This window comes from Tachysurus fulvidraco, chromosome 13, assembly GCF_022655615.1.
Source record: "Tachysurus fulvidraco isolate hzauxx_2018 chromosome 13, HZAU_PFXX_2.0, whole genome shotgun sequence".
In the NCBI taxonomy this organism is placed as follows: Eukaryota; Metazoa; Chordata; class Actinopteri; order Siluriformes; family Bagridae; genus Tachysurus; species Tachysurus fulvidraco.
The window spans coordinates 21,088,939-21,111,185 of record NC_062530.1 but is presented as its reverse complement, the minus strand read 5'-3'; the positions used below and the strand labels follow the sequence as shown (position 1 = coordinate 21,111,185).

The following is a 22,247-nucleotide window of genomic DNA, read 5'->3' as shown; positions in this document are numbered from 1 at the left end:
TGAACTCAGTCTCTGTCTAACACTTTTATAGAGTACAGTTAATGACAGATAGAAAAAGAGGAAAAGGGTGAAAGAGAGAACAAAGTGAGTCCTAGTTCGTAAACTACTTTCTGTGATTTAAAACAGCAGGACAGACCCAACACAACTCTTCAGTTTTCCCGCTGAGATTCACATGCTTCCAGAAATTCTCTCCCACATCCTGCGTCTTACTTAAAGCATCTAAATATTTCTCACATATGGATAAGAAATGTATGAGCAAACACACACACACACACACACACACACACACAAACACATCAAATCTAATGATAGGCAAACTTTAGATCAAACAAGTTGACTAAGATGAAATAAAACGCTTTTTCCCCACCTTTTAGGGTAAACCCGTGTGATGCCCCCATCCGTAGCCACAAACCTGGCCAACACACCTTCTCTGTAACACAACAAATATGATCATTTTCGCTCTTTTTTTCTACTAACTATTACATTTTAAGTTCCACAAGTGACTCATTCGCACATGATGTTTGGGTGTCTGTTTTGAGTCATTTTAAATAGTTTTAAAGAGCACTGAGTAACCAGTTAGGAAAATTACAACCACCAAACCCCAATCCTTCCAATGACATATTCTGCTTTATTTGTTTTGTTTGTTTGTTTGTTTACCACATATGATGCATCCAGAATATTTTATAGAATTTTCTACCATTATGGTCTAGACTCGATCTCAAATCAAACAAAAAGCAGACATCGGTTAGTTGCATACGTTTTCAAACCCCTTGGTCAATACTCGGTAGAAATGTTTGGCTGGATATAGAGTTGTCTTCTGTGATTTGTCTCTATCAGCTTTGCATATCTGGATCCTCATATTGTTTCCACATTCTTCTTGGCAAAATTGCTCAAACTACAGTATGTCAGATTGTATGAAGATCGCTGAAATGCAAACATTTTTGTATTAAGGAATGGGCTCATGCAGTCTAGCGAAGTCAAGGTCGTGGATTTCAACATCACCAAGTGTAGCATTTGCAGTATGCTTAAGGCTGTGGTCTTTTTGGAAGGTCACTCCCACAGAACCACACCACCATGCTACCATCACCATGCTTCACTGTGGGGATAATGTTCTCAGGTTGATTGGCTATGGGATTCTGCCAAATGCAGCTCTTTGGCACAAGAGAAAAAAAAAGGATCATTTTGGTCTCATTCTCAATGCACAGTTCCACACCTCTAAACCCAGCTTTGTGGAGTGTCCAGGTTAGTTCTGCTCTGTGAACATTTCCTATCTTAGTTACTCCTGGCTACTTGTTTGCTTGTTGATAACCAAACGCTGATTGATGCTTTTCCAGAACTTGACAGCTCCTATCTCTGGAAGCATGTTCTCTAACAAGCTTTAGAGCCTTACACAAACAAGTGTTTTTGATTTGCAATCATGTGACATTTTAATTGCACACAAGTGAATGCCATACAACTAATAACGTGACTCTTGACGACAACCAGTTGGAGTTTTCAGCAATGAGAGTGAAGCACAACATTTATTTAGTTACATTCCATTACATTTAGTTCATTTTTAGTACTATACCGATTTCCCAATTTGAGCTAGTTTTGAAGTTTATTAATCTTCTAAACCAACAATGTCTCGTTCATATAAATTCATGCAAATTTATATTTCAATTTATATGTCAGTTCAAGGTTAAGGTTAACTTCAATACCTTCGTTTTGTATTGTCGTTTGAATTGATGCGGTACGAATTCAGGAAGTGTATCTGCACCATGATAGACTTACACATTCTGGTTTTTCCAAAGATCAACTAATTCAGCTGTAAGACCAGCATCCAGTAACAGCCTGTTGATTAGAGTCACATTACCTGGAAAAGAGTTAAGCGTTGTTTATGTAATTGGTGAATAGGTTTATTTATTAATTTATCTTCAGTGTCTGTCTTATCCTGGTCAAGGTCACCATGAATATACAGTAGATCCTTTTCTGGGTTCACATCTTTAGTATGGCCAATCCACCTACCGGTATGATTCTAGTATATGGGAGATCACCCATCTCATTATAACCCCTTAGGTTACCAAGCAAAGCTTTATCAATGATTTGAACATTTTTTTATGTTTTTCTGCACAAAGATGTATATATGACATGGCATGGCAATGATTCAAGCCACTTTGCTCTGGCCAGTGACCAATGCATATGAGACAGCAGAAACCCAAGTCAGGATAAGCAGTGACTCATTAGAAGCTGAGCAAAAAGGTAACAGAGACAGGACTAATGTCCCAGACTAGACTAATCAATCACAGAGGCTAATTTCAATCAGTGCACTCCAGGGTCACCTTCACATTGAGTGAACAAGACACACAGTGACATCACTTGACTGGGAAAGCATCTGACTAAGCAACTATAAGAAAAAAGACACTCATCTCTAAAAGCATGAGATCATTTATCGATTTACACACTTTAGGGTTGTAAATATATCAGAGCTTTGATAATGATTTCAGAGAGGGCTTATGTAACGGTGATGTGATCTAACATCAAGGTGAGTTTTATTAGGAGAGTTAAGTTTCAATACTGTATTCCATCATGATTTAATGTAACTTATTTGGGTCTAAAGTATATGCTTGGAAAACATCGTCCTGATATCTGAATCGATCCATGCTTTTCTTTTACCCCTGACCAGTTTCATGAACCCTGCTGATTGAAAAGCCTGCGCTATAACAGGGTGCTAACACCACCGTGTTTCATTGAGTGTTGTCAAGGTGATACATTTCTCAGGATGTTAAAACTGACTTCTGGGTTATCATACGAATGCCTATCAGATATAAACTATGCACTTACACATCGGGTCATTGGGCGTTCTCTTGTCGATGTACTGGTTCACGTCAATGAGGAACTGAGTGTTGTTGGTGGAGAGTTTCAGGTCTTGGCAATATTCCCTACATGATGTCATCATAAGTTTATTCAACACAAACAATGTCAAAAGCAAATAACTAGTGCCAAGAATAACCAATTAACTTAGAAATTATAAATAGATGTTCACTACATGCATCGATCAGATTTATGTACTTTTTTGATGCTATATAAATTCTGGAATGTATGATTAAACTTTCAGGCAGAAAAAACAAAGGTCATATCTAACAGCTATAATGTCTAAAATTATTAGCCTTCGATCATCAATACAGTCTGAACACTGCTCGGATAAACCTAACACTGCTAACGCTATGGGAGGTCGATACTTGCTTTCAGGTCTCTGTGTGTGTTTGCGTATAAGAATGAGATAAGAAGAGAGACCTACCTGGGTGCTATAAAGGTGTAGCCATAATCCTCAAATTTCTCCACTTGCATAGTATCCAAGGCTGTAGAAAAAGAGGTGAGGCAGGTCAGAACCTCAAATGTCACTTCTGCCATAATACTCAATGTTAACTGTCACGCAAATGCAATATCCAAATGATCCACATGCAGCAGATAACTAAACGCAAAACAGTGACAGTAACACCAACTGGAATTCATATGACAAACAATTTATTTAATGTGCATGATTAGTAGTGCTAGAACCAAACCAATAGTACTAAAAAGGTGAAGAATGCTCTCTCACATGCACATTTCATATCATGCCATTTGGCGTATGTAGAGGATAAGTGAGACATGCAAACATGTGGAAAGTTTAAAAAAAAAGTGGGAAAAAAAGAAGAACAGGAAGAGACAGACATGACAGAAGCACTATACTTGCCCTTGTGCCCTACAGTGTAAATTCCACAGGTTACCCAGGAAAGAGAAAGACAGAGTTATGAACCAATCTGTATTGTGAACACTATATTTCAACACGTCATTACATACGGTATAAAGCATGCAGATCTGACACAGGAGTTCTTCTGAAGCTAAGCAACTGCCTTTCAAATGAAGATGGTGTAAAGTAACAGCTGGAGGGAGATGACCAAAGACAAATTGTAATCCCTTCTTTCAACACATATAGCAACAGAGACATTAAGACATTAAGACAGTGCCCAGAAATCCCTAGACAGCAGCAAAAAACACAGAGGAAAAAAACAGCACCATCCTGAACCTTATTAAATTCAACAAGTTCTAGAAAAAGGGATAATCCAGAGTTAAAAACCGTGGGTTGATTTTTTTCTTCTGCTGGTTGGATGATTATTTGGATATATTATTTATTTAAACGATTTTTTCGCAAGCATAATAGTAAAGCATTTAAAGTAAAGTTTTTAAGCAAACAATAGGTACAAAGTCCGTTGCACATATTGAACAAACTGCTGTATCCCTGTCTTAAACTAAAACTTACTTTTTAGGGTACAATATAAACAATTCCTTTAACTCTTTATAAAGACCATTTGTACATGATCATATATACTTAAAGCTTAGACTAGCTCCAAAATCCCTATAAACCTACTCTTTCATCGCTATGCATAATGGAACCATGATTTAAGTAATCCTATGATCAGACAACACGTAATGACAAGACGCTGCACTCACTGCTTAATATTACCAGATTTACCTGAACCCACATGCAATTAGACATGTTTATAAGATTTTGCTCAGCAGGGGTAGGTACTGTATGTGTATGTCTGTTCATGAGCTTCTCTAGAGTGTATGATATATATCAAAGACTACAGTGGCGGCATTTCCACACTTGAATCTGCTGTTTGTGCTTTTTTACTACAATATATTTATTTATTTATTTTGGTTTATATATTTGCCTACAAATAAAGAGACAGCTCAGCTAACACATTACTGTAATACTATAATACTCTTGGGCATTACAATCATTACACGAACAAAGCTACAATGCTCATGAGGAGCAATGTTCACGATGCTTTCTGTTCACATGTTCTTCTCATTACTCTGCACAACTCTCCAGAGCCAAACATCTCTTGGAGAGCGTGTCTAAGCTTCACTATTTTCTTTCAACTCAGCTAAACGAGCCTCCTGGAGCTCATGGAGCATTCATTCAGGCTTTTAAACCATCCAGGAGATCTGTAGAGAACCACAAAGCCTGAGAGGAAACACACAGAGACATGACCCTATTCTACACCCTCTGCTCCATCTTCACCTGGGCCTTTACAACATCATAAATATGCGCTTGTCTGACTTACAGTAAAGGAGAGAAGGGGAGACAGGCAGTGTGACAGAGACACAGAGACATAGCTCATCCATGCACATCTGCAATACACTCCTGAGTCATCAATCACATATACAAACTTGCTGCCGATTGGCAGGAGATGTCTAAATTTAGCCACTATTATGCTTTTTCAAAAGGGAAATGCTGATCTATATCAAGATTGTGCAAAGTAAATGGAAAAATAACGGCTCATACACCACAGAGATAATAGTATGGCACCTGTGATTATGCGCATTTGATATGCCAAAACTAGTACAAATTTAAAATCTAGCAAAGTGAACTGAAATTTCAATGCAAATACTGACAAGCACGCCTCTCTCCCCAACTGACCCCAATTTATCTGTTGAATCCAGAAAACCTGAAATCAAGAAATATAGCCAAATATTTTGAATAGCAGCATACTGTATACTGTAACTGCAGCTCATTCCATCAGGAAGGACAATATTCAACCTGGAGAATGTGCATTTTCCCATCCAGGTAGCAGCAGCTCAGACACAAGAGACATACATCAAATTAACACCCATAAAAAAGGAGCTAATGTTTGCAATGATGATGTCCACCACCACCACTCAGTGGGTCAGACTCCTCTGAGACGAGGGAGCCCTATTGTTGAAGATGAAAAGCTATCCTGAAGATGGAATAGCTGCCTGTCTAAATAGCTTATATAGATGCTCCTCAAGGGACTTTAACACACGGTAAATATCGTGAATAGAGGCACTTTATCTATTCAGAAAGATCAAAAGTGTTTTAATCAATATGCTTCCAGAAAGATTATATACATATTGCATTTACCATCGTGTTTAACTTTAGGGTACATGGGATCTGGCTACTTTCTACCAATTCCGGAAATAAAGTTAGTGTCTCTTATTGGGAAATGGAATGAGGAATGGACACCATACAACACCCATGTTCAGTAGTAGTTCCTGGACTGCTTAATCATAATTCTCAGTTAATTTCAAAGTGTTAATTACACAGGTACCAAAATGTCAGAATCAGCAACAGTGATGTAAAAATGCACACTGTATATGGAGAAGTCAGTGAATCCATGCATCCTGTTCCAGCAGGGTTTCTGGATCCAGTGGAAACATTAAACAATAAAGAGATCAACTTGTGTTTTGCCAAACCTTTCACAGGTTGTGGTTACAACTTCTGTGTACAGATGATACTTTTGTAGATGTATATGATCTCCGTACAGAATCCACTGCACCGGTGTACAGATCTGGTAGACAAGTTTCTATTAGTGAGGCTACACTGGATTGGTCTACCTAAGTAGTTTTTTCTGAAAGTTTGAGAAAGCCATTTAACCTTTTGTTACTGTGATGATTGACAAAGGCCAGTAAAAATATTACATGAATAAAACAACAGGGCCTGATGGACCATTCTCAAATCCATACAAAGAAACTTTGTCACAGCTATGTGAAATTCTTTTCCTGACATATTCAAGCTTGTTGAGTGCAGAGTCGGTCAAGTTTCAGCACCCCTGTAGCGGAGAGTTGAGGTTCTTGTTAAAGGGCCCCAGAGCAGCAGCTCAGCAGAGCTGGGGTTTGAACCCCATCCCTTCTGATCAGTATTCCAGACCCTTAACCGTTAATCCACCACAGACCTAGAATGCGTGGTTTCCCTGATTGGGAAACAAACCCAGACTACAGCGATGACAGCGCAGAATCTCATGTGCCCATGTAACTTTGCAAAAGATAAAGGGGATGTCTGTTTTGACTGCCTCATTCTGATAGGGCACTCATCACAAGGGGGCTTTTCCCCCACGAAAAGCCTTGCCTTTTCAGCAAGCTATGGCTATGCCCTGCTCCCTGAGGTGAGGACATGTGCCTTGTGGCTTTTTGTATAGCCATAGTCTCATGCACACTTCCAAAACACTATTTGATCCATCAAGCCCAAGGGAAGTATGGTCCATATCAACAACCCTAGCATACCCAGCAGAATCTATTACCACACAAAGTGACCTTCCTAAACCTTATAAGAAAAAACATGTTGCCTCTAACAATCAGGGAAGACAGAACTGCTTATATACATCTCAGAATCTCCTAAAGAGGTGCCAAAAGGTACAACTTCGAATTGAAGTGCCTGGTAGGCATACCTTAAAAATCATAAAGCATATACTGTATGTTCTGGGGCAACAGGACACCTTTACCTTGTTTCTGCACGATATACTTTAGCATACTGAATTAAAAGGCCTTTAGTAATCAATTCAGCCTTCTTAAATTTGGATTTGCATGGAAACATCTATATAAAAAAGCATCTTCAGTAGAGTCCTTTGCTCTGAAACATACATGCTACCTTATCTTAAATCCGAGCTAGCAAAAGCATATCCTGTTACATTTAACGGATGCTCACATAAAGATTTCAGCTGATTTTCACAATTTTTTTTACGGTATCATTTAAAGGACATGATAATTGCTGGTGTACAAAACTAACTGAGCCTGTAATGACGGGCAGCATTGGATAGATTATTATTTAGGCCAGGTATTAACTATAAAAAGCAAGTGCAATTCTAATAAGAAAAATAAAAAAGCTGAGATTGTACACCCTACCGAGGAGCAGAGAAGTGGTAGACTAAAAGCACTCCAAATAGTCACTTATACTCACACATGGCTTGCTTTATGTCCCCTAGGTTTGCTTGGATGTAGTGCAAGTTGTACTCGGGCAAAACCAAGGCCAAACTATAGAACACACAGGTACATAGATTATATAGCGCATTAAAGGGAAATTCAGATTTATTAGCAATTTTGTGCATAATTTGCTTGTTGTGAAGTAAACTGTCATTCCAAGTATTAGCTGAAAAATCCACCATTCTAATAATAACCACAGGTTTGAAGGTTTTATAAAAAGTCTTTAAAAGTCACAGCACGTTATTGCACAAAATGGTTACAAATACATTGCGGTTGCCTTAGAAGTTATTTTATGATATAACATACAGATGTGTGTCTTGGCATAGATTATACAAGTCTCTGGAAGTGTACTGCAGGAATGAACACCATTATTCCAAGACATTCTTATATCGTTTCCTAGTTTGACATCCTGGGGAATGACTATGCAGGACCCTACAACAGCTTGTTCCGCTATTATAGACAGTCTCAAGCAGGACCTTTTTGGGAAGCTAGGAAACTTTTTTTTATGTATATATATATATATATATATATATATATATATATATATATATATATATATATATGTTTTTTTAAATAATAATTATTGTTTATAAAATGAAATATGTCTAAATCTTATGTCCAAAATCTTGGAGGATTTGCATAATATTGAATTCTGAAGTGTTGAGTTATTCACTGTAGTCCATTAGCTAAGTGGTTGCCCTTGAAGCTAACAAATCAATGTTTATGTCAAGACAAATGGACTTACCAAGCAATAGATAGAAATGTCCTGTCTGAACATACCTGTAGTCTGTGCCATTGACTGGTACCCATGTGTAAGTCCTTAATCCTCGATCAATGTATCTCTGACAGCAAAAAAAGAAAACAGATGGAAAAATAAATAAATAAATAAATAAACAAACAAATAAATAAATTGCATGCTGAATCTTCACAAACCTCATCCTGAGATTTGACCAGTGTCTCAATCTTCTTCTTCTCACCAGCAGTCCTGTCAATCATCATGGTTCTTATCTAAATCAGATTAAAGTATTCAATTGATTCATCACTATATATATAGTGATATAAGTACTGAATTATTTAAGGCACAACAGAAGCTCTACATCTTAACAACAGATTTTTGTTTTCTCTAAAAGCATTTCAAATATAGAGTACACTTCACCAGTCCAGTGTGTCCCATAAGGTTGCCTGGTGTCAGGGTCAATTATTGTGTTATAGAAAATGTTGACAACCATGTTTTTTATTTCCCAGTTATGGTCTAGTTTAATTTGTTCCGGAACGATTTTGTGCATTTAGATGTGGTTTTCAAAGAAATAGAGCTATGCTTTCAAGCGTGAACACCCTGTTGTTACGCCGCACTGTTTATCTAAATTCAGGAGGACACCCACGTACCACATATCACCCACGGTCCATGGAACAGCAAAAAGCAGCAGTACCACTGTGAGATTTACTATACACTTTTTTTTACATCTTTTTAAAAAATGCCACAATTGCCACACCGTAAAAAATCCTGAGTATGGGGTCTGTAATAATTTGTGTGCACTGAATTGTCTGAAATGTATTATTTATTCATCTAGCAACTATTATTCCTTAATGTCTCACACTCTTACTGAGTGTGTGTGTGTGTGTGTGTGTGTGTGTGTGTGTGTGTGTGTGTGTGTGTGTGTGTGTGTGTGTGTGTGTGTGTGTGTGTGTGTGTGTGTGTGTACCTGGACTTTAATATCATTTTCTAGTTCAGCATCCAGTAAGTCCAGAGTCACAGGCTCCTGAAATTTAGGATTCTAACAAAAAATGACAATCAGATTAATAATTGGAAACAATGAGCCACTAGAGAACAGAACATAAACTCAAAATTACTGCTGATACGAAACAAATAATATTTCTGAATAGTAAGTTTACGGACCAAACCTTTCACAGACCTTTAAACAGGTCTGTTTTATCCCAGATTCCAGAAGATGTGCTAATAAGTTATTTTCGTATTATATTCTGTTATATTCTGCTGCCGTGGCATTAAAAAAGGGAAATCTATATTCAGCGTTTCTGTAATATTAAAGTGTGTCATGCGGTTATGCTCCATAAAAACTAATAGAGTCCCGGGCACTACCGCTAAGTTTAATACCCTAAAGGGTTTAATGTTATCTTAGGTGTTCACAGAATAATGAAATAAGCTAAAGGACTCATTATAACATAGCTGCATTCATGAAATATACATTATGCATTTTCAGTAATAAATGTGTTTTCAGAAGACCAAACAATAAATCTTATAGTCACTACTGGATTATAAATCTCTAATTTTCAGACTTCAATGTTTGGTCTTTGGGACACATAAAGTGCATAATGTGTATTTAGTTACTTGTGGAGCCGCTTAATGAAGTGAGAGCTACAAACTAGTGAAGATAAAAGTGTTAGATTCTTACTTCAGGCAGACAATAGATCAAGCATGTAAATGGATATAGATAAGGATGTTGAAGATAAAAATAAAGTGAAAAAAAAAACATGCAAATTATGAGAGAAAGAAAGAAAGAAAGAAAGAAAGAAAGAAAGAAAGAAAGAAAGAAAGCGTTTTGATTGATATTCCATTTCACACAGTTTCACCAAATCATCCATTCATTCATTTCCACTTGTCATAAGATCATACATTGCCAAAGTGATTTAATATTTCAACACATTAATAACAATGTTGAATTTCAAACAATAACTCAGAGTCACTATGATAAAGAGAGCTTGTGAATGATTTTCATTTCCATACTGTACCTATTATTTCCAGAAAATGTTTTATTTAGAAGTCATCTCATGTCCTGAACAGCATTATGATGCATATCACTGTCTCTATTCCAGCATCAAGTCTCTCTACCTTTATCTAGTGAACTGTTGTTATTGTTTAATTTTAAATAACTTTAATTGATTTTATTGATTTTGACCCGGAAATGTATAAATGTATAAATAAATAAATAAATAAATAAATAAATAAATAAATAATAATAATAATAATAATAATAATAATAATAATAATAATAATAATAATAATAATAATAATAACATTTAAGAAATTATGTATTAAAAGAAGGGCAAAAAGAAGAGGTTTTATGGGGGGGAAAGGCAGCTTAAAGGGGAATAGAGAATCAAAGAGAGTGAGTGAGCAGGCAGGGCTGGATATGAAAGCAGAGTGAGTAATGAGAGACAGGCACAGCAAAGGGACAATATCAAAGTGTTGAGGTCACAATGTTCACTACAACTGCCCACCCCAACCCGCCCCCACCCCCCCGAAAACACACTGTGTGAGGAGCTAAATATGTTAAACGTGACTGACACGTCAACTAAGCGTGTCGATACTCCTCAGCCACCCCTACGACACGCACATGATATGATGCTAGCGTGTGACTACGTCTTATTATGCATGCATTTGATCATATGCGCATTTTTTGTGTAATCTTATATGTATACGATACAAGTATCTTTTACATCGTGCTTTAAGATGGCATCATGTACAAAACAAATTCAGGCAGACAAAAAAATGAGCTCATTAGGTTTCAATAGAAAAAGGCTCAGAAGCTCTTATCCATAGCATGTCACACAGATTAGCGCTTCTTATCAGTCATCAAAAGTCAGTCACTTCTTATAAAAAAAAAAAAAAATCAAATGTTTAACATCCCTGAATCAACCACACGCAATACAGTCAATAAATCCAGAAATGTACATTGATAGAGCTTTGTGTAAACAATCTTTCATTGTGGCTAAAATTTAGTTGGAATATTATCCACGCTGAATGGCCCAGAAATAATAGTCCGAAATAACTCAGAAAAAGGAACGATTTGTTTAAAGTAGAATTAAACCAGACTCCCTTAACTTCCTCCATGTCCTACCCAAATCCCTCTAATACAAGGGAATGTCACTCTTCAACACATCACTAGAATGTTATTGTGATGACATTTTATTAGGATGGGCATAGCCCAGATGTAGATAATATATACCATGTATTCATAAATTATTCAGGGCTTTAAAGACTCTTTGTTGTTTAAAATCTATATCTGTATCCATGCGAGTTACCATTGCGGAGATAAAACAGACTCAAATCTGTAAACCAGACTCGTAAGACTTAACTTGAGCACTGAACGAGTGAAACATGAAATGTATTTATTATGTATTTATGTAAACAGTAAATATTGTTCAGCATGAAGATGAAGATGAAAATAAGGCTGCAATGAGATCATTAGGAATCTAATCTGCAAAACACCACAACACCAATAACAGGAAATACCAAAATGTTTCATCTTCTTCCTAATGAACAATGACTGGACGGCCCCATTCAAATAACTACAAAGAAGCAAGTTCTCATGTAAAAATTTATAAGCATTAAGGAAATAAACAGTGATTTGTGGTGTGATCTGTTTCTTTTGACAGCAGTGTTTTAATGATAAGAATGAAAGCTTGACCTTAAAGTGCTGACACTTACTGAAGTCTTCATATATAACGTTAAACGTTAAAGAAAATGTTAAAGTCTTACGGAATTCCTAAGATGACTTCCCTTATGTTTTTTCTTTGTTTTCTCGTGATCACAACTTAGTTTTTTCGTTATCTCGACATATTGGTGCGAACACGACTTAATTTTCCAGAGATCTCGGCATGAGAACGTGACTGTATCTTTATCGTCAAAGACAGTATAGTGACCCTACTGCGCTTAATCCTGCTGATCCTTACTGATCAAAACAGAATAAATAAATACATTTATGTAAAAGAAAAAATTCCATATGTATCCTTTTGAATATTGTATCAGAAACAGAATTTTTGTATAAACCCATGATTTGCCTTGCATCCAGGACTATTGGACCTCTGACCAATCAGCATGAAGACTCCTTTGTGCTTTACTGTTTAAAATGACTGTGACTGACATTGTTATTTTTCTTCCAAAGAATGTCTAAACTATATAAATACAGATGTATATTAGAACATCATCTTAAAAGCATACTCTTGGGGTAAAAACACGAAAGTAATTGCACCTGACTAACATACACATGATGTGACTGTAGCTCAAAACTCTGGCTAAAGAAGCTTAACGTCAGACATAAGCAGGGTTTGTGCTCTTTAAAGGGAAAGATAACGCTAAAAAGCTTCAGAAGGTATGTAGCGCTAAGCTATTGATGCTACCTATGCAGACACAGTTCAGTCTACAATAGCAGTGACATAGAATTCTAGGCAGCTTTATAATTATTGGCACCCTTTGTGAGAAGGACTTTGTTTTATAAACTAAAAACTATACAGTACATTGATTCAAAAATCTATTTAAAATATTAAACGAAAGTACTTAACTTTCCTCTAAGCATTGTTTTTTCTTTTGTCAAATGATAGATAGATAGATAAATAGATAAATATAAATAAATAAATAAATAAATAAATAAATAAATAAATAAATAAATAAATATTATTTTGTAGTAAAGCTATAATGACAGAATAATGTGGAAAACATTATTGGCACCCCTAACAAATATTTTACAGACATGCAAACTAGTTTTGTTCATGAAATTCTATTTTTCATACCTAAGGTGCAAAAAAAATTTTGTTTTAATCAAAGACCAAAAACCAAACTTGACCGTGCATGGAAGTAAAAAAAAGCCAAATACACAACTGTAAACTATGATGCTGAATCAGATCAGTCTATTATGCTGCTAGCTAGATTTGTGGATTCTCATGGATCGTGGAAACTCAAAATCTAGATGCATTTGATAGCCTAAACTCTCAAAACATTCAGTACATCCACATCGGTGCGGACATGGTTGTGCGACAAAGAGAAAAAATCATGAGGCCATTTCTAAAACCCAGTAGTGTGAATGGTTAAAAAAATTCCTGCACAGAGGAGTGTTATAAATTCCTCTTTTCTTTGACCTTTCCATCTCAGATCAATACAGCTTGTTTGCTCTTGTCTGCTTCACCGATTCGTAAAGGTGCCCATATTTTAAAGAAAATTTTAAAAACAAATGCATTACTTCTGTTTATTTATTGTTACTCATGAAGTGTGCCAATAAAATTAGAATGAACTTTTTTGCTACGGTCTACTGTTGTCTCACCTCATGGAAAGTTACAGCGTATTTGTTATTTAATCTGATGTGACGATTATGTATCCTCCTCTAATGCAAGACATAAACACACACACAATGTTACAAACACATTACCTTTGCACAATGTTTTGTATAACGTGCAAGATGTACACTGCACAACCTATCTTGAGTTTTCTGTCTTGTAGTGTTCTGTATTGTATGTCTGCACTGTCTTTTGTCTTGCCCTGTTTGCAATAGGTTGCAAACGTCACACTTTATGTCTCTAGGACTAACTTAATTGCAGTCCTTAGCTCTATGTAGCTTTGTGTTGTTTTATGTTGCACCATTGTCCTGGAGAAGCATTGTTCCATGTCACTATGTACTGCACCAACTATATATGGTTAAAATAACAATAAAAGCTTCTTGTCTTGACTCTTGACTTGACTTGACACACACACATGGTCAATTCTTTCAAAATAAAAAAAAAGCATAGCAGATAGAATGAATCTGTATATCATTTAAACACTAAACGTGCTTTGGGAACATCTAACAGCATGGAAACTATAATTCCCATTTTACTATGTACAGACTAAAAGAGTAGACAGCTTTGAAGAGATGCCCATGTGCAGTGAAGCTAAATGGCACCAAGAGAGTGTAAGCCATTTCCATTTCATCAATATAAAAATCAAATCTGTCCTGTAAAACAGCTATTCTCTAAACTTTCCTCAGAGTGCTGACTTTCTTGAAATTTCAGACAAATTTGTCCCCTGTGTCCTTCACTCCCGGACACTCGTGCAGCACACTGAACTATTTCCACTAAATGTAGCACCCTCTGGTTGGTTCAGGTGTTTGTGCTTGAATACCCGCCCTGCTCAAGGTCAAGTACAGCGTCCGTGCTTCAGAGATTCAATCCATGCCTATGTGTCTTACTCAATCAGTGTGCAAACCCCATGGCCATATCGGGTCACGGAAAATCATTTGAGATCAAGTCTTCAGAACTGATCAGAGATGGCTCCTGGGAAAAAATGTAAACACTTTTGAACTCGTGGCCTGCAGTCCACATGAGATTCTGCTGGGAAAAATTCACCTCTGTTGGACATGGTGAAAAGCCTGGGCAGTTTAAAAGCCGACATTTATTTAAAAAAAAAAAAAGCGATATAAAAATAATCACAGATAAGGGGATGTACATTGGTGTTAAAGATTATTTTCAAAAGGTATACGGTGCAGATGAATGTTGATAAGAGACAGAGAAATGGGGGCTTTCAGCGTCTTGGCTATTTTTCTTTCATCTAAATGCTGGAGGGTAAAAAATTCTAAAGGACATGAAAGTCTGTCATAACACTCAATTATATTAACTGAGTCTATGCAACTCGGTTCAGTTTATTTGATTTGACTTGGTTTGGGTAAAAGTTAATCCTCTCCATATATTTGACCTGGAGCATTGTTATTCTACTATGAATTTAACAGCAAACATCACACTTGCCTGTGCATGCTAAATTATATCAGCACCCCTGCACCATCTGCCATGATTTCCCTGGTACACGTGGCTTAGAGAACTGAGGAATCTTGGATGTTTAAAATACTCTCCCAGGCATAACTCACAGTCTCACTTGGTTAAAGCACAGCGAGTGTAAGCTATTCACAGATTCCTCACCGTGTGTCGGTTTGTCTTCCTTGCATTGTCCTGTTTGATAACTGGGAAGTAGTTAGCAGTGATGAAGTGATAAATACCCCTTTTGCTACACGGACACCGAGAATAAAAGGCGGCCCCCGTGTATCCTCGACATCATTCTTTCTTGTATTCATCACATATGCTTCGTTTCAATGTTCCATAACACCCTGCATGTGCAGCGTAATATTCCAAAGTTATGCACCAATATGAACATGGCTGGGATCAATTGAGAAAAAAATATATGCAAGTTCACTGCCAGTTTATAGTGTATTACTTCAGGCAAATTGCAAAGGTTATGCACAAAAAAGCATCCATCACACAAAACATGTGCTCAGAAGCACTCATGGAGGTCTACCCAAGCTCTGATTATATATTCATGTACCAGAAAAAAAAATGGTAATACATTCCAAAATCATGGCTGGGGTCTGAGATCAATGAGGCAATAAGACAGCTTGTCACTGGTGCTGAAAACGTTTTTAAAAGACGAGGCAATGTAAAGAAATCAAATCTACTCAAAAAGGAAAATTAAATAATGAAAAGCAATAGAAACATGTCTGGCTTTTGTGCCCAGTCGAGGCAAGATTTATATGATGACATCTAAGCTTATTCATAAAGCTTGTTTTACACACTAAAATATAACAGGAAAAAGGAAGATAGTATGAAAAGAGATACAGCTTTAAAAGATATATATATATATATATATATATATATATATATATATATATATATATATATATATATATATATATATGAATGACAGAATGAAACAAACAGCCCTATCAAAAATATGGTTTTGGCACAATGGATGTAGCAGTGAGTAGAATGCAATGACGTGTACCTTAGGCTGGAGGTTTGGATGGAGCAGCACATAGCCGTTGGGATCTATCGCAAAATAATATCCATTAGGACCGATCTGAGGCAGAAAGAAACAAGACGTTAAGACATATAGTGAGGAGCACTTCCACTCAGGTGATAACCATTATAATGAAAGACAACCATCGTGACCTAAATCACGGGAGTCAGAGAAATTGTTTTAAGGTATTGTTTAATCCCACTGAGCATCAGCGTTGTCCAAGATCTCAAGTCAACATGGGCCTAATCTGTCAATCATGTGCAAGCTATGTGTGCTAATCATCAGTGTCTGTTCATCTGGAAATGCTCCTCAGAGCTTAATGGAAAATCACAGCCATTTACAAATCAAGTCTTAAGTACAAGCAGATGCTTATGTAATGCATAATGTAAGCATAAAAAGCTTATGTCTTCTCCAGGGTGTGTCTGCTGAGAAAAGGCAGAAGGAGGAAGGTCAGATAAGAGCAGATCATAGAACAATAGAACTATTATTATGTAGTTATTTAGTAACATTTATTATAAAGAGCATCTATCTATCGATCAATCGATCTATCAATCTATAAATCAATCTATAAATCTATCTATCTATCTATCTATCTATCTATCTATCTATCTATCTATCTATCTATCTATCTATCTATCTATCTCTCTCAATACTAAACGTATCACCTTGCAACCGTCACCTCACACAGCTTCCTGTAAAAGGACCTCACTACGCAAGCTCGTTCTCTTTCCCACTCTTGTCAAAGGAGTTAGGCAAGTCGATTCAAAGACATTGCGCATGGCACTCTGATCCTTTGATTTATTTATTTTTTTGCTAATTTTGTTGTTATTATAAAAATCTGTACCAGCACATAGTGCATACTCCCCTATCCAGATGACTGGCTGGTGTTCGAAAAACATGTGACGAGCCAGACAGAGCTGCTGATCTCACACGTGGAAGCTTTAAGACTGGAAGTTTAATGCCAGAAAAGTCACTTAATGTCTGCAAAGACTGTAGTTTCTAGGCATTAGGCTTGGCTTGTGTGCCAGGTGAGACCTTTTACGGTAGATAAAGCTGTCTAGGAAATTCCGATTGCCTCCATACTACCCATATGTAGATTTATACCTGCATCTGGCAGGTTTTTTGAAAGCAGCAACCCAAGTGGTGTAATAAGGAATGCTGCATCTTAGTCTCTTTCAGTGTTGCTTAAATACTTAAACTTCACAAAAGCATGTTAAAGTTTTAGTGATAAAGCGTGTTTGGGCACCATGTGGTTTTGGATCAATGCTGTTTTTCTCCTTCAACGTATTCAATTCAATTCAATTCAAGTTTATTTGTATAGCGCTTTTTACAATTGACATTGTCTCAAAGCAGCTTTACAGAACATAAACATAGAACAAAGGGTTATTATAAGAAAAATCTAAAGATTAGGAATACAAAATTCAAGATTAATACGTATGCCTATTAGTGCTCTCCCTAAAAAAGGGTAATCTTGATGACAGAAATCTCTCTGCATGCCTATAGTGACATGTGAAAAAAGATGTAATTGAAACGAGACCTGTGTTCGATGTTATCGATTTGAAAGCTGTATGACCAATCCTTCATATTCTCTTTCAAAATGCATGCAGTGAGGACCAGCAACACAATGGTGGTAAGTTACATTAAGTACCAGAAGAGCACAAAATGTCAAGTTATGCTGAACTGGAGGTTGGCAGATGCAAATTAGCACATTTCCTTCCTTTTAGATCTGGCTGCTTGCAGGGCCAATACAATCAGCTGCACTGTCTCACAGCACAGTTATCGCCAGGGGTTGGCAAAGCCACAAGAAACTGAATCAGATCATTTGAAACATGTACTAGAGGGTGGAATTCAATCTGTTTATGAAGAGACAACTCACTCTCCAGTATGGTTCGGGAGACCTGGCAGAAATAGACACCACCGGCCAAAATCTACAATTGTACCCAGGCCATTGCACTTCTGTCATGTTACGGATAACACTTCAGCAAATTCAACAATAAAACAGTGTTGCTGATGGCCTAAATTCATGATTCCACTTGTTCTTGACATTGCTCACGGGCGTTCTGTGTCCACTACCCATCAGACAGAACCTACTGTCCCAGACTTTGAAATTATGGGTGTGGACCTTGATATGTGGGAATACTCCATGAGTTCGGAGGGAATAGGCCATGAATACTCCAAGGAATACTCCATTCCAAAGGAAACCGCCCTGTCTGTCCTCACAGAAGCATGCTTACATGTGTTACATTCATACGCTGGGTGTGGGTGGGTGTTTGGGTGATTGCCCTTCGGCAGAAGAAAATATCCCCATAATGATGCTAACACTTGAGCACCTGGGAATTGTGATATGATTTGCCTGATTCATGTGTGAATCAAAAAGCATGTGAATAAGTACAAGACACTTGATCTTTGGATACATAGGGATTCATAACCGTCTACAAGGATTCTATCTTATCTGAGAGGATAAAACAAAACACTTGCAGGTTTCTATACAGCACCTAGTCGAACCCAAATCGACAGCCAAATAACCCACGAGCATTTAAATGTAACTTTGATATTTGATAATGAGGGGTTTGGTTTAGATATAACGATGCTGAACAATGTATCTACAGTATGTGTATGGATTCTGTATGCTCACTGTAAAGCGCGGTGTCAGTCTTTTAATATCGTCCAGAGATACATCCACACCCATCACTCCTAGAATGAGCTGGTTCCCGTGCTACAGTAGATAAGAGTAAAGGAGATCATTTAAATGCTCATGCACTATCATGCAAATAACAAATGAGTTAAGGGAGAGGGTGTTAAAGATCCTAAGACCTTATTAACACAATCAGCTAGATGTCACTAAAGCTTTAGTGATAGCTGTTTAACATTCAGAGTAATATCCTGATGGGAAAATAGAGCACAGCTCATGCATAAGAAGCGTAATGCCTTGTATTGTTATAGCACTTATGAACACATTTAACACAATGCTACTGAGAAATAGAACACTAAGCTCCCGCACCGAGGAGTTTACAGACTTACAGTTTACTTTGACCTATAATTGTTAGTTAGAACATAATATTTACTTTCCACTACCGGGAATAACTTAATCCGCCGCAGCCAATTTCCTGAAAGGCTACTGTCCTGATGGTTACTATGCCTCGAGATAAAGGCTTCTGCGTCACTGCTAACAGTTTTTTTGTTAACAAAAGTGTAAAAATATCACACATTTCCAGAGAAAGTGCTATTAATAGCTGTTTGCGTCAAGCGTAGTGTTCTGGTCTATGTTCACAGATTAAAATATCTCTAGAATTTGCACTGCTTAGAGCTTCTAGGTCAGTTTGGAGATCAGTGAGTTCAGTGAGACCTGGATGCGCGAGCTGTTTTCTCTGGATTTAGTCTTGTTGAAGACAGGTAAAGTGCCTGTGATGACCAGACCCAGCTCCTGAAAAGGTCAAAAAAACAACAGGTGCTGTAACATTTCTATCAGACCTTATCACTCAATATGTTGTCATTTTGATATGAAACACACAAGTCTATAAAACAAATAAAAAACTAATGTTAGGGTTAGGGTTAGCCTACACAGAAATATAAATCATAATATAATAATGTGCAAAATACCAAGGCGTCCAGGTAAACGTTGGTCCATTGCACCTGTTTAGCATCAGACAGCACCATAGGTCTGCCCAGGACATCCAGATACTCCTGTACAACAGGGAGCATAAAATGATCTGATCAACAATGTGCTTATCATCATTAGGTGGTTAATTTGTAAATCAAAAAGTTGCTGATAAGATTAAATAGCATGAGGTAGAATCCTTGTTTTTGTACAAAACCTGTGTGTTTATGCGGATTGCTCCAATAGAAGGGATTTCATAGAAGTAACCTGAAACCAATCAGAGATGCGTTAATCTTTTTCTCTGTGCATGCTTTGATTTGCATCAAACATTGCGCAGCATGTTTCCACCACTAGAGGGAGACAGCAGGAAAGGCGAGTTTTAGTAACTTACTGATGTATATTATTACTATAATATTATTACTGTAATATTATTATTACAATACAGTATATTACTGTTAAAGAGAAAATAGAAAATGTTCTATTGTTTGAAGAAAAAAGGTTTTATCATGTTTAGAAGTGTGCATTCAGAAAGTAAATATGAAAAAAAGCAAATGAATAAATAAAATACAAACAAAATGAACGAACAAACAAATAAATTACAACATACATACATATATGGATACATACATACGTACATATATACATACATATATACATACTGTATATACAATGCATATGTAATTTTTAGTATGTTGTGTTATATGTTATTACATCTGTTTTTTTTTTTTATTTATTCACAGCTGCTAACAGTCTAAACTTTTAGGTTTTTCGGTCATTTTCAGTGAAATTGTAAACTTTATTCCTTATTAGATATTTCTTATTATATAGAACGATAACAATCACTCGGAAAGTTATATAAGGTGTGGTACTCTAAGTATAAAAAAGATGCATTTTCAGTGCAAGTCAAGGGCAAAATTACAAAGTGTAAAAAAAATCAGAAAAAAAAAATCAGAAAAATAAACAGAATGCTGCGGACGACAGGTTTAACAGGTAAAAGAAGAAAAAAATGAATGAAACTAAATACTCAATTTGAAATAAACTGTTCATGACAAAACCATAATGCTCCAAGATTTTACCTTTATTGTCACAAGCCATCCACTGTATAGGTCCTGTGTCGTAGTTGTGTTGGCCAACAGAGAATGTGAAGACACGGACCTGAGGAAAGAAAGAAAGAAAGAAAGAAAGAAAGAAAGAAAGAAAGAAAGAAAGAAAGAAACACACACATGCATACCACATTATACCACATATTATATTATTATTATTATTATTATTATTATTATTATTATTATTATTATTATTATTATTATTGATTTAACATTAACAGAGACCTTCTTATCACTGTTGTATCGTTTAAAGATCTCCTGAGCTCTCTCCTCTCCTCCATCAGTAAACAGCATGATGATTTTGTTGCAGTAAGCTCTTGTTGCATTCTGCTAAAATACATTCCCATCACCTGCAGTTACAAACCAGCGCCAGCAGAGAGCAGTACACAATAATAACACAATAATAAAATTGCACGACAGGTTCCTCATTGAGTTAAGAGTAGTTCCAGGGAGGACATGCAATGATGATGATGATGATGATGATGATGATGTCTCTAGGAAAACATTTGTTTCATCATTGAATTAATGTCTTGCTGAATGTGTACTGAGTGTTAAAAGAGAAAAAAACATGATGAAAGATAATAGTGACAAGCGTAATAGAAAGATCAAATAAACTCTCACATCTGAGAGCTGTTTGAAGGCAAATTCAAAGCCCTTTGTGTAGTTGGTTATCCCCTTAGCTGTAATGTTCTGCACTGCATCTTTCAGGATTTTCTTATTGCGAACGTTGGCCTGGACCAGATGGTTGAAACATGCTATGTTGTCCACTTTTGTGTTAAACTGGTAAAAGAGATGTGCATACACACACACACACACACACACACACACACACACACACACACACACACACACACACACACACACACACACACACACACACACGCACGCACAGAGAATACTGTTTTAATGTCACTTACAAAATATATTTAGCTTTCCCATCAAAACCCAAAGCGAGTTTAAAGCCAGTTTGTATCATTCATTCAAACTGATATAGACTAAATAATGAGCTATATTTGGTTTGACAGATTGGATTAACTTAAAGGTTTCATCTCTTTGTCTCTGAAATGGATTTCTGTGACGTGTGTGATGTCACTTAAAGTTGTTGACCTTTGCAATCCTATTACTGAGAGACAGAGAGTTGGGAAAAGGGGAAAGAGTGATAAAAAAAAAGGCTGTGGTACTCAGTAAATTGTACAAACACAATAGACAGAAACATAATTATACAAACACGATTGTAGGAAAATATGGGAAT

General features: G+C 36.6%; 1 protein-coding gene across 5 annotated transcripts in view; it reads right to left on the bottom strand.

Moving 5' to 3' along the window:
• LOC113652492 (voltage-dependent calcium channel subunit alpha-2/delta-1) overlaps window positions 1–22,247 on the bottom strand; it is a 102,151-nt gene that overhangs the window by 15,736 nt on the left and 64,168 nt on the right. For 3 of the 5 annotated variants that reach the window (XM_047822503.1, XM_027161603.2, XM_027161599.2), the window contains exons 11-27: window positions 21,617–21,775; window positions 21,221–21,325; window positions 20,969–21,047; window positions 20,110–20,159; window positions 19,895–19,978; window positions 19,641–19,718; window positions 18,930–19,010; window positions 16,280–16,354; window positions 9,447–9,518; window positions 8,677–8,751; window positions 8,524–8,585; window positions 7,721–7,794; window positions 3,713–3,721; window positions 3,278–3,338; window positions 2,821–2,918; window positions 1,771–1,852; window positions 368–430 (exon numbers count right to left, since the gene is read on the bottom strand). In XM_047822503.1, the coding sequence (XP_047678459.1) occupies window positions 368–430; window positions 1,771–1,852; window positions 2,821–2,918; window positions 3,278–3,338; window positions 3,713–3,721; window positions 7,721–7,794; window positions 8,524–8,585; window positions 8,677–8,751; window positions 9,447–9,518; window positions 16,280–16,354; window positions 18,930–19,010; window positions 19,641–19,718; window positions 19,895–19,978; window positions 20,110–20,159; window positions 20,969–21,047; window positions 21,221–21,325; window positions 21,617–21,775 (1,307 nt within the window). The remainder of the gene's footprint in view (window positions 1–367; window positions 431–1,770; window positions 1,853–2,820; window positions 2,919–3,277; window positions 3,339–3,712; window positions 3,722–7,720; window positions 7,795–8,523; window positions 8,586–8,676; window positions 8,752–9,446; window positions 9,519–16,279; window positions 16,355–18,929; window positions 19,011–19,640; window positions 19,719–19,894; window positions 19,979–20,109; window positions 20,160–20,968; window positions 21,048–21,220; window positions 21,326–21,616; window positions 21,776–22,247) is intronic. The other 2 variants (XM_027161600.2, XM_027161601.2) reach the window with 2 other exon arrangements.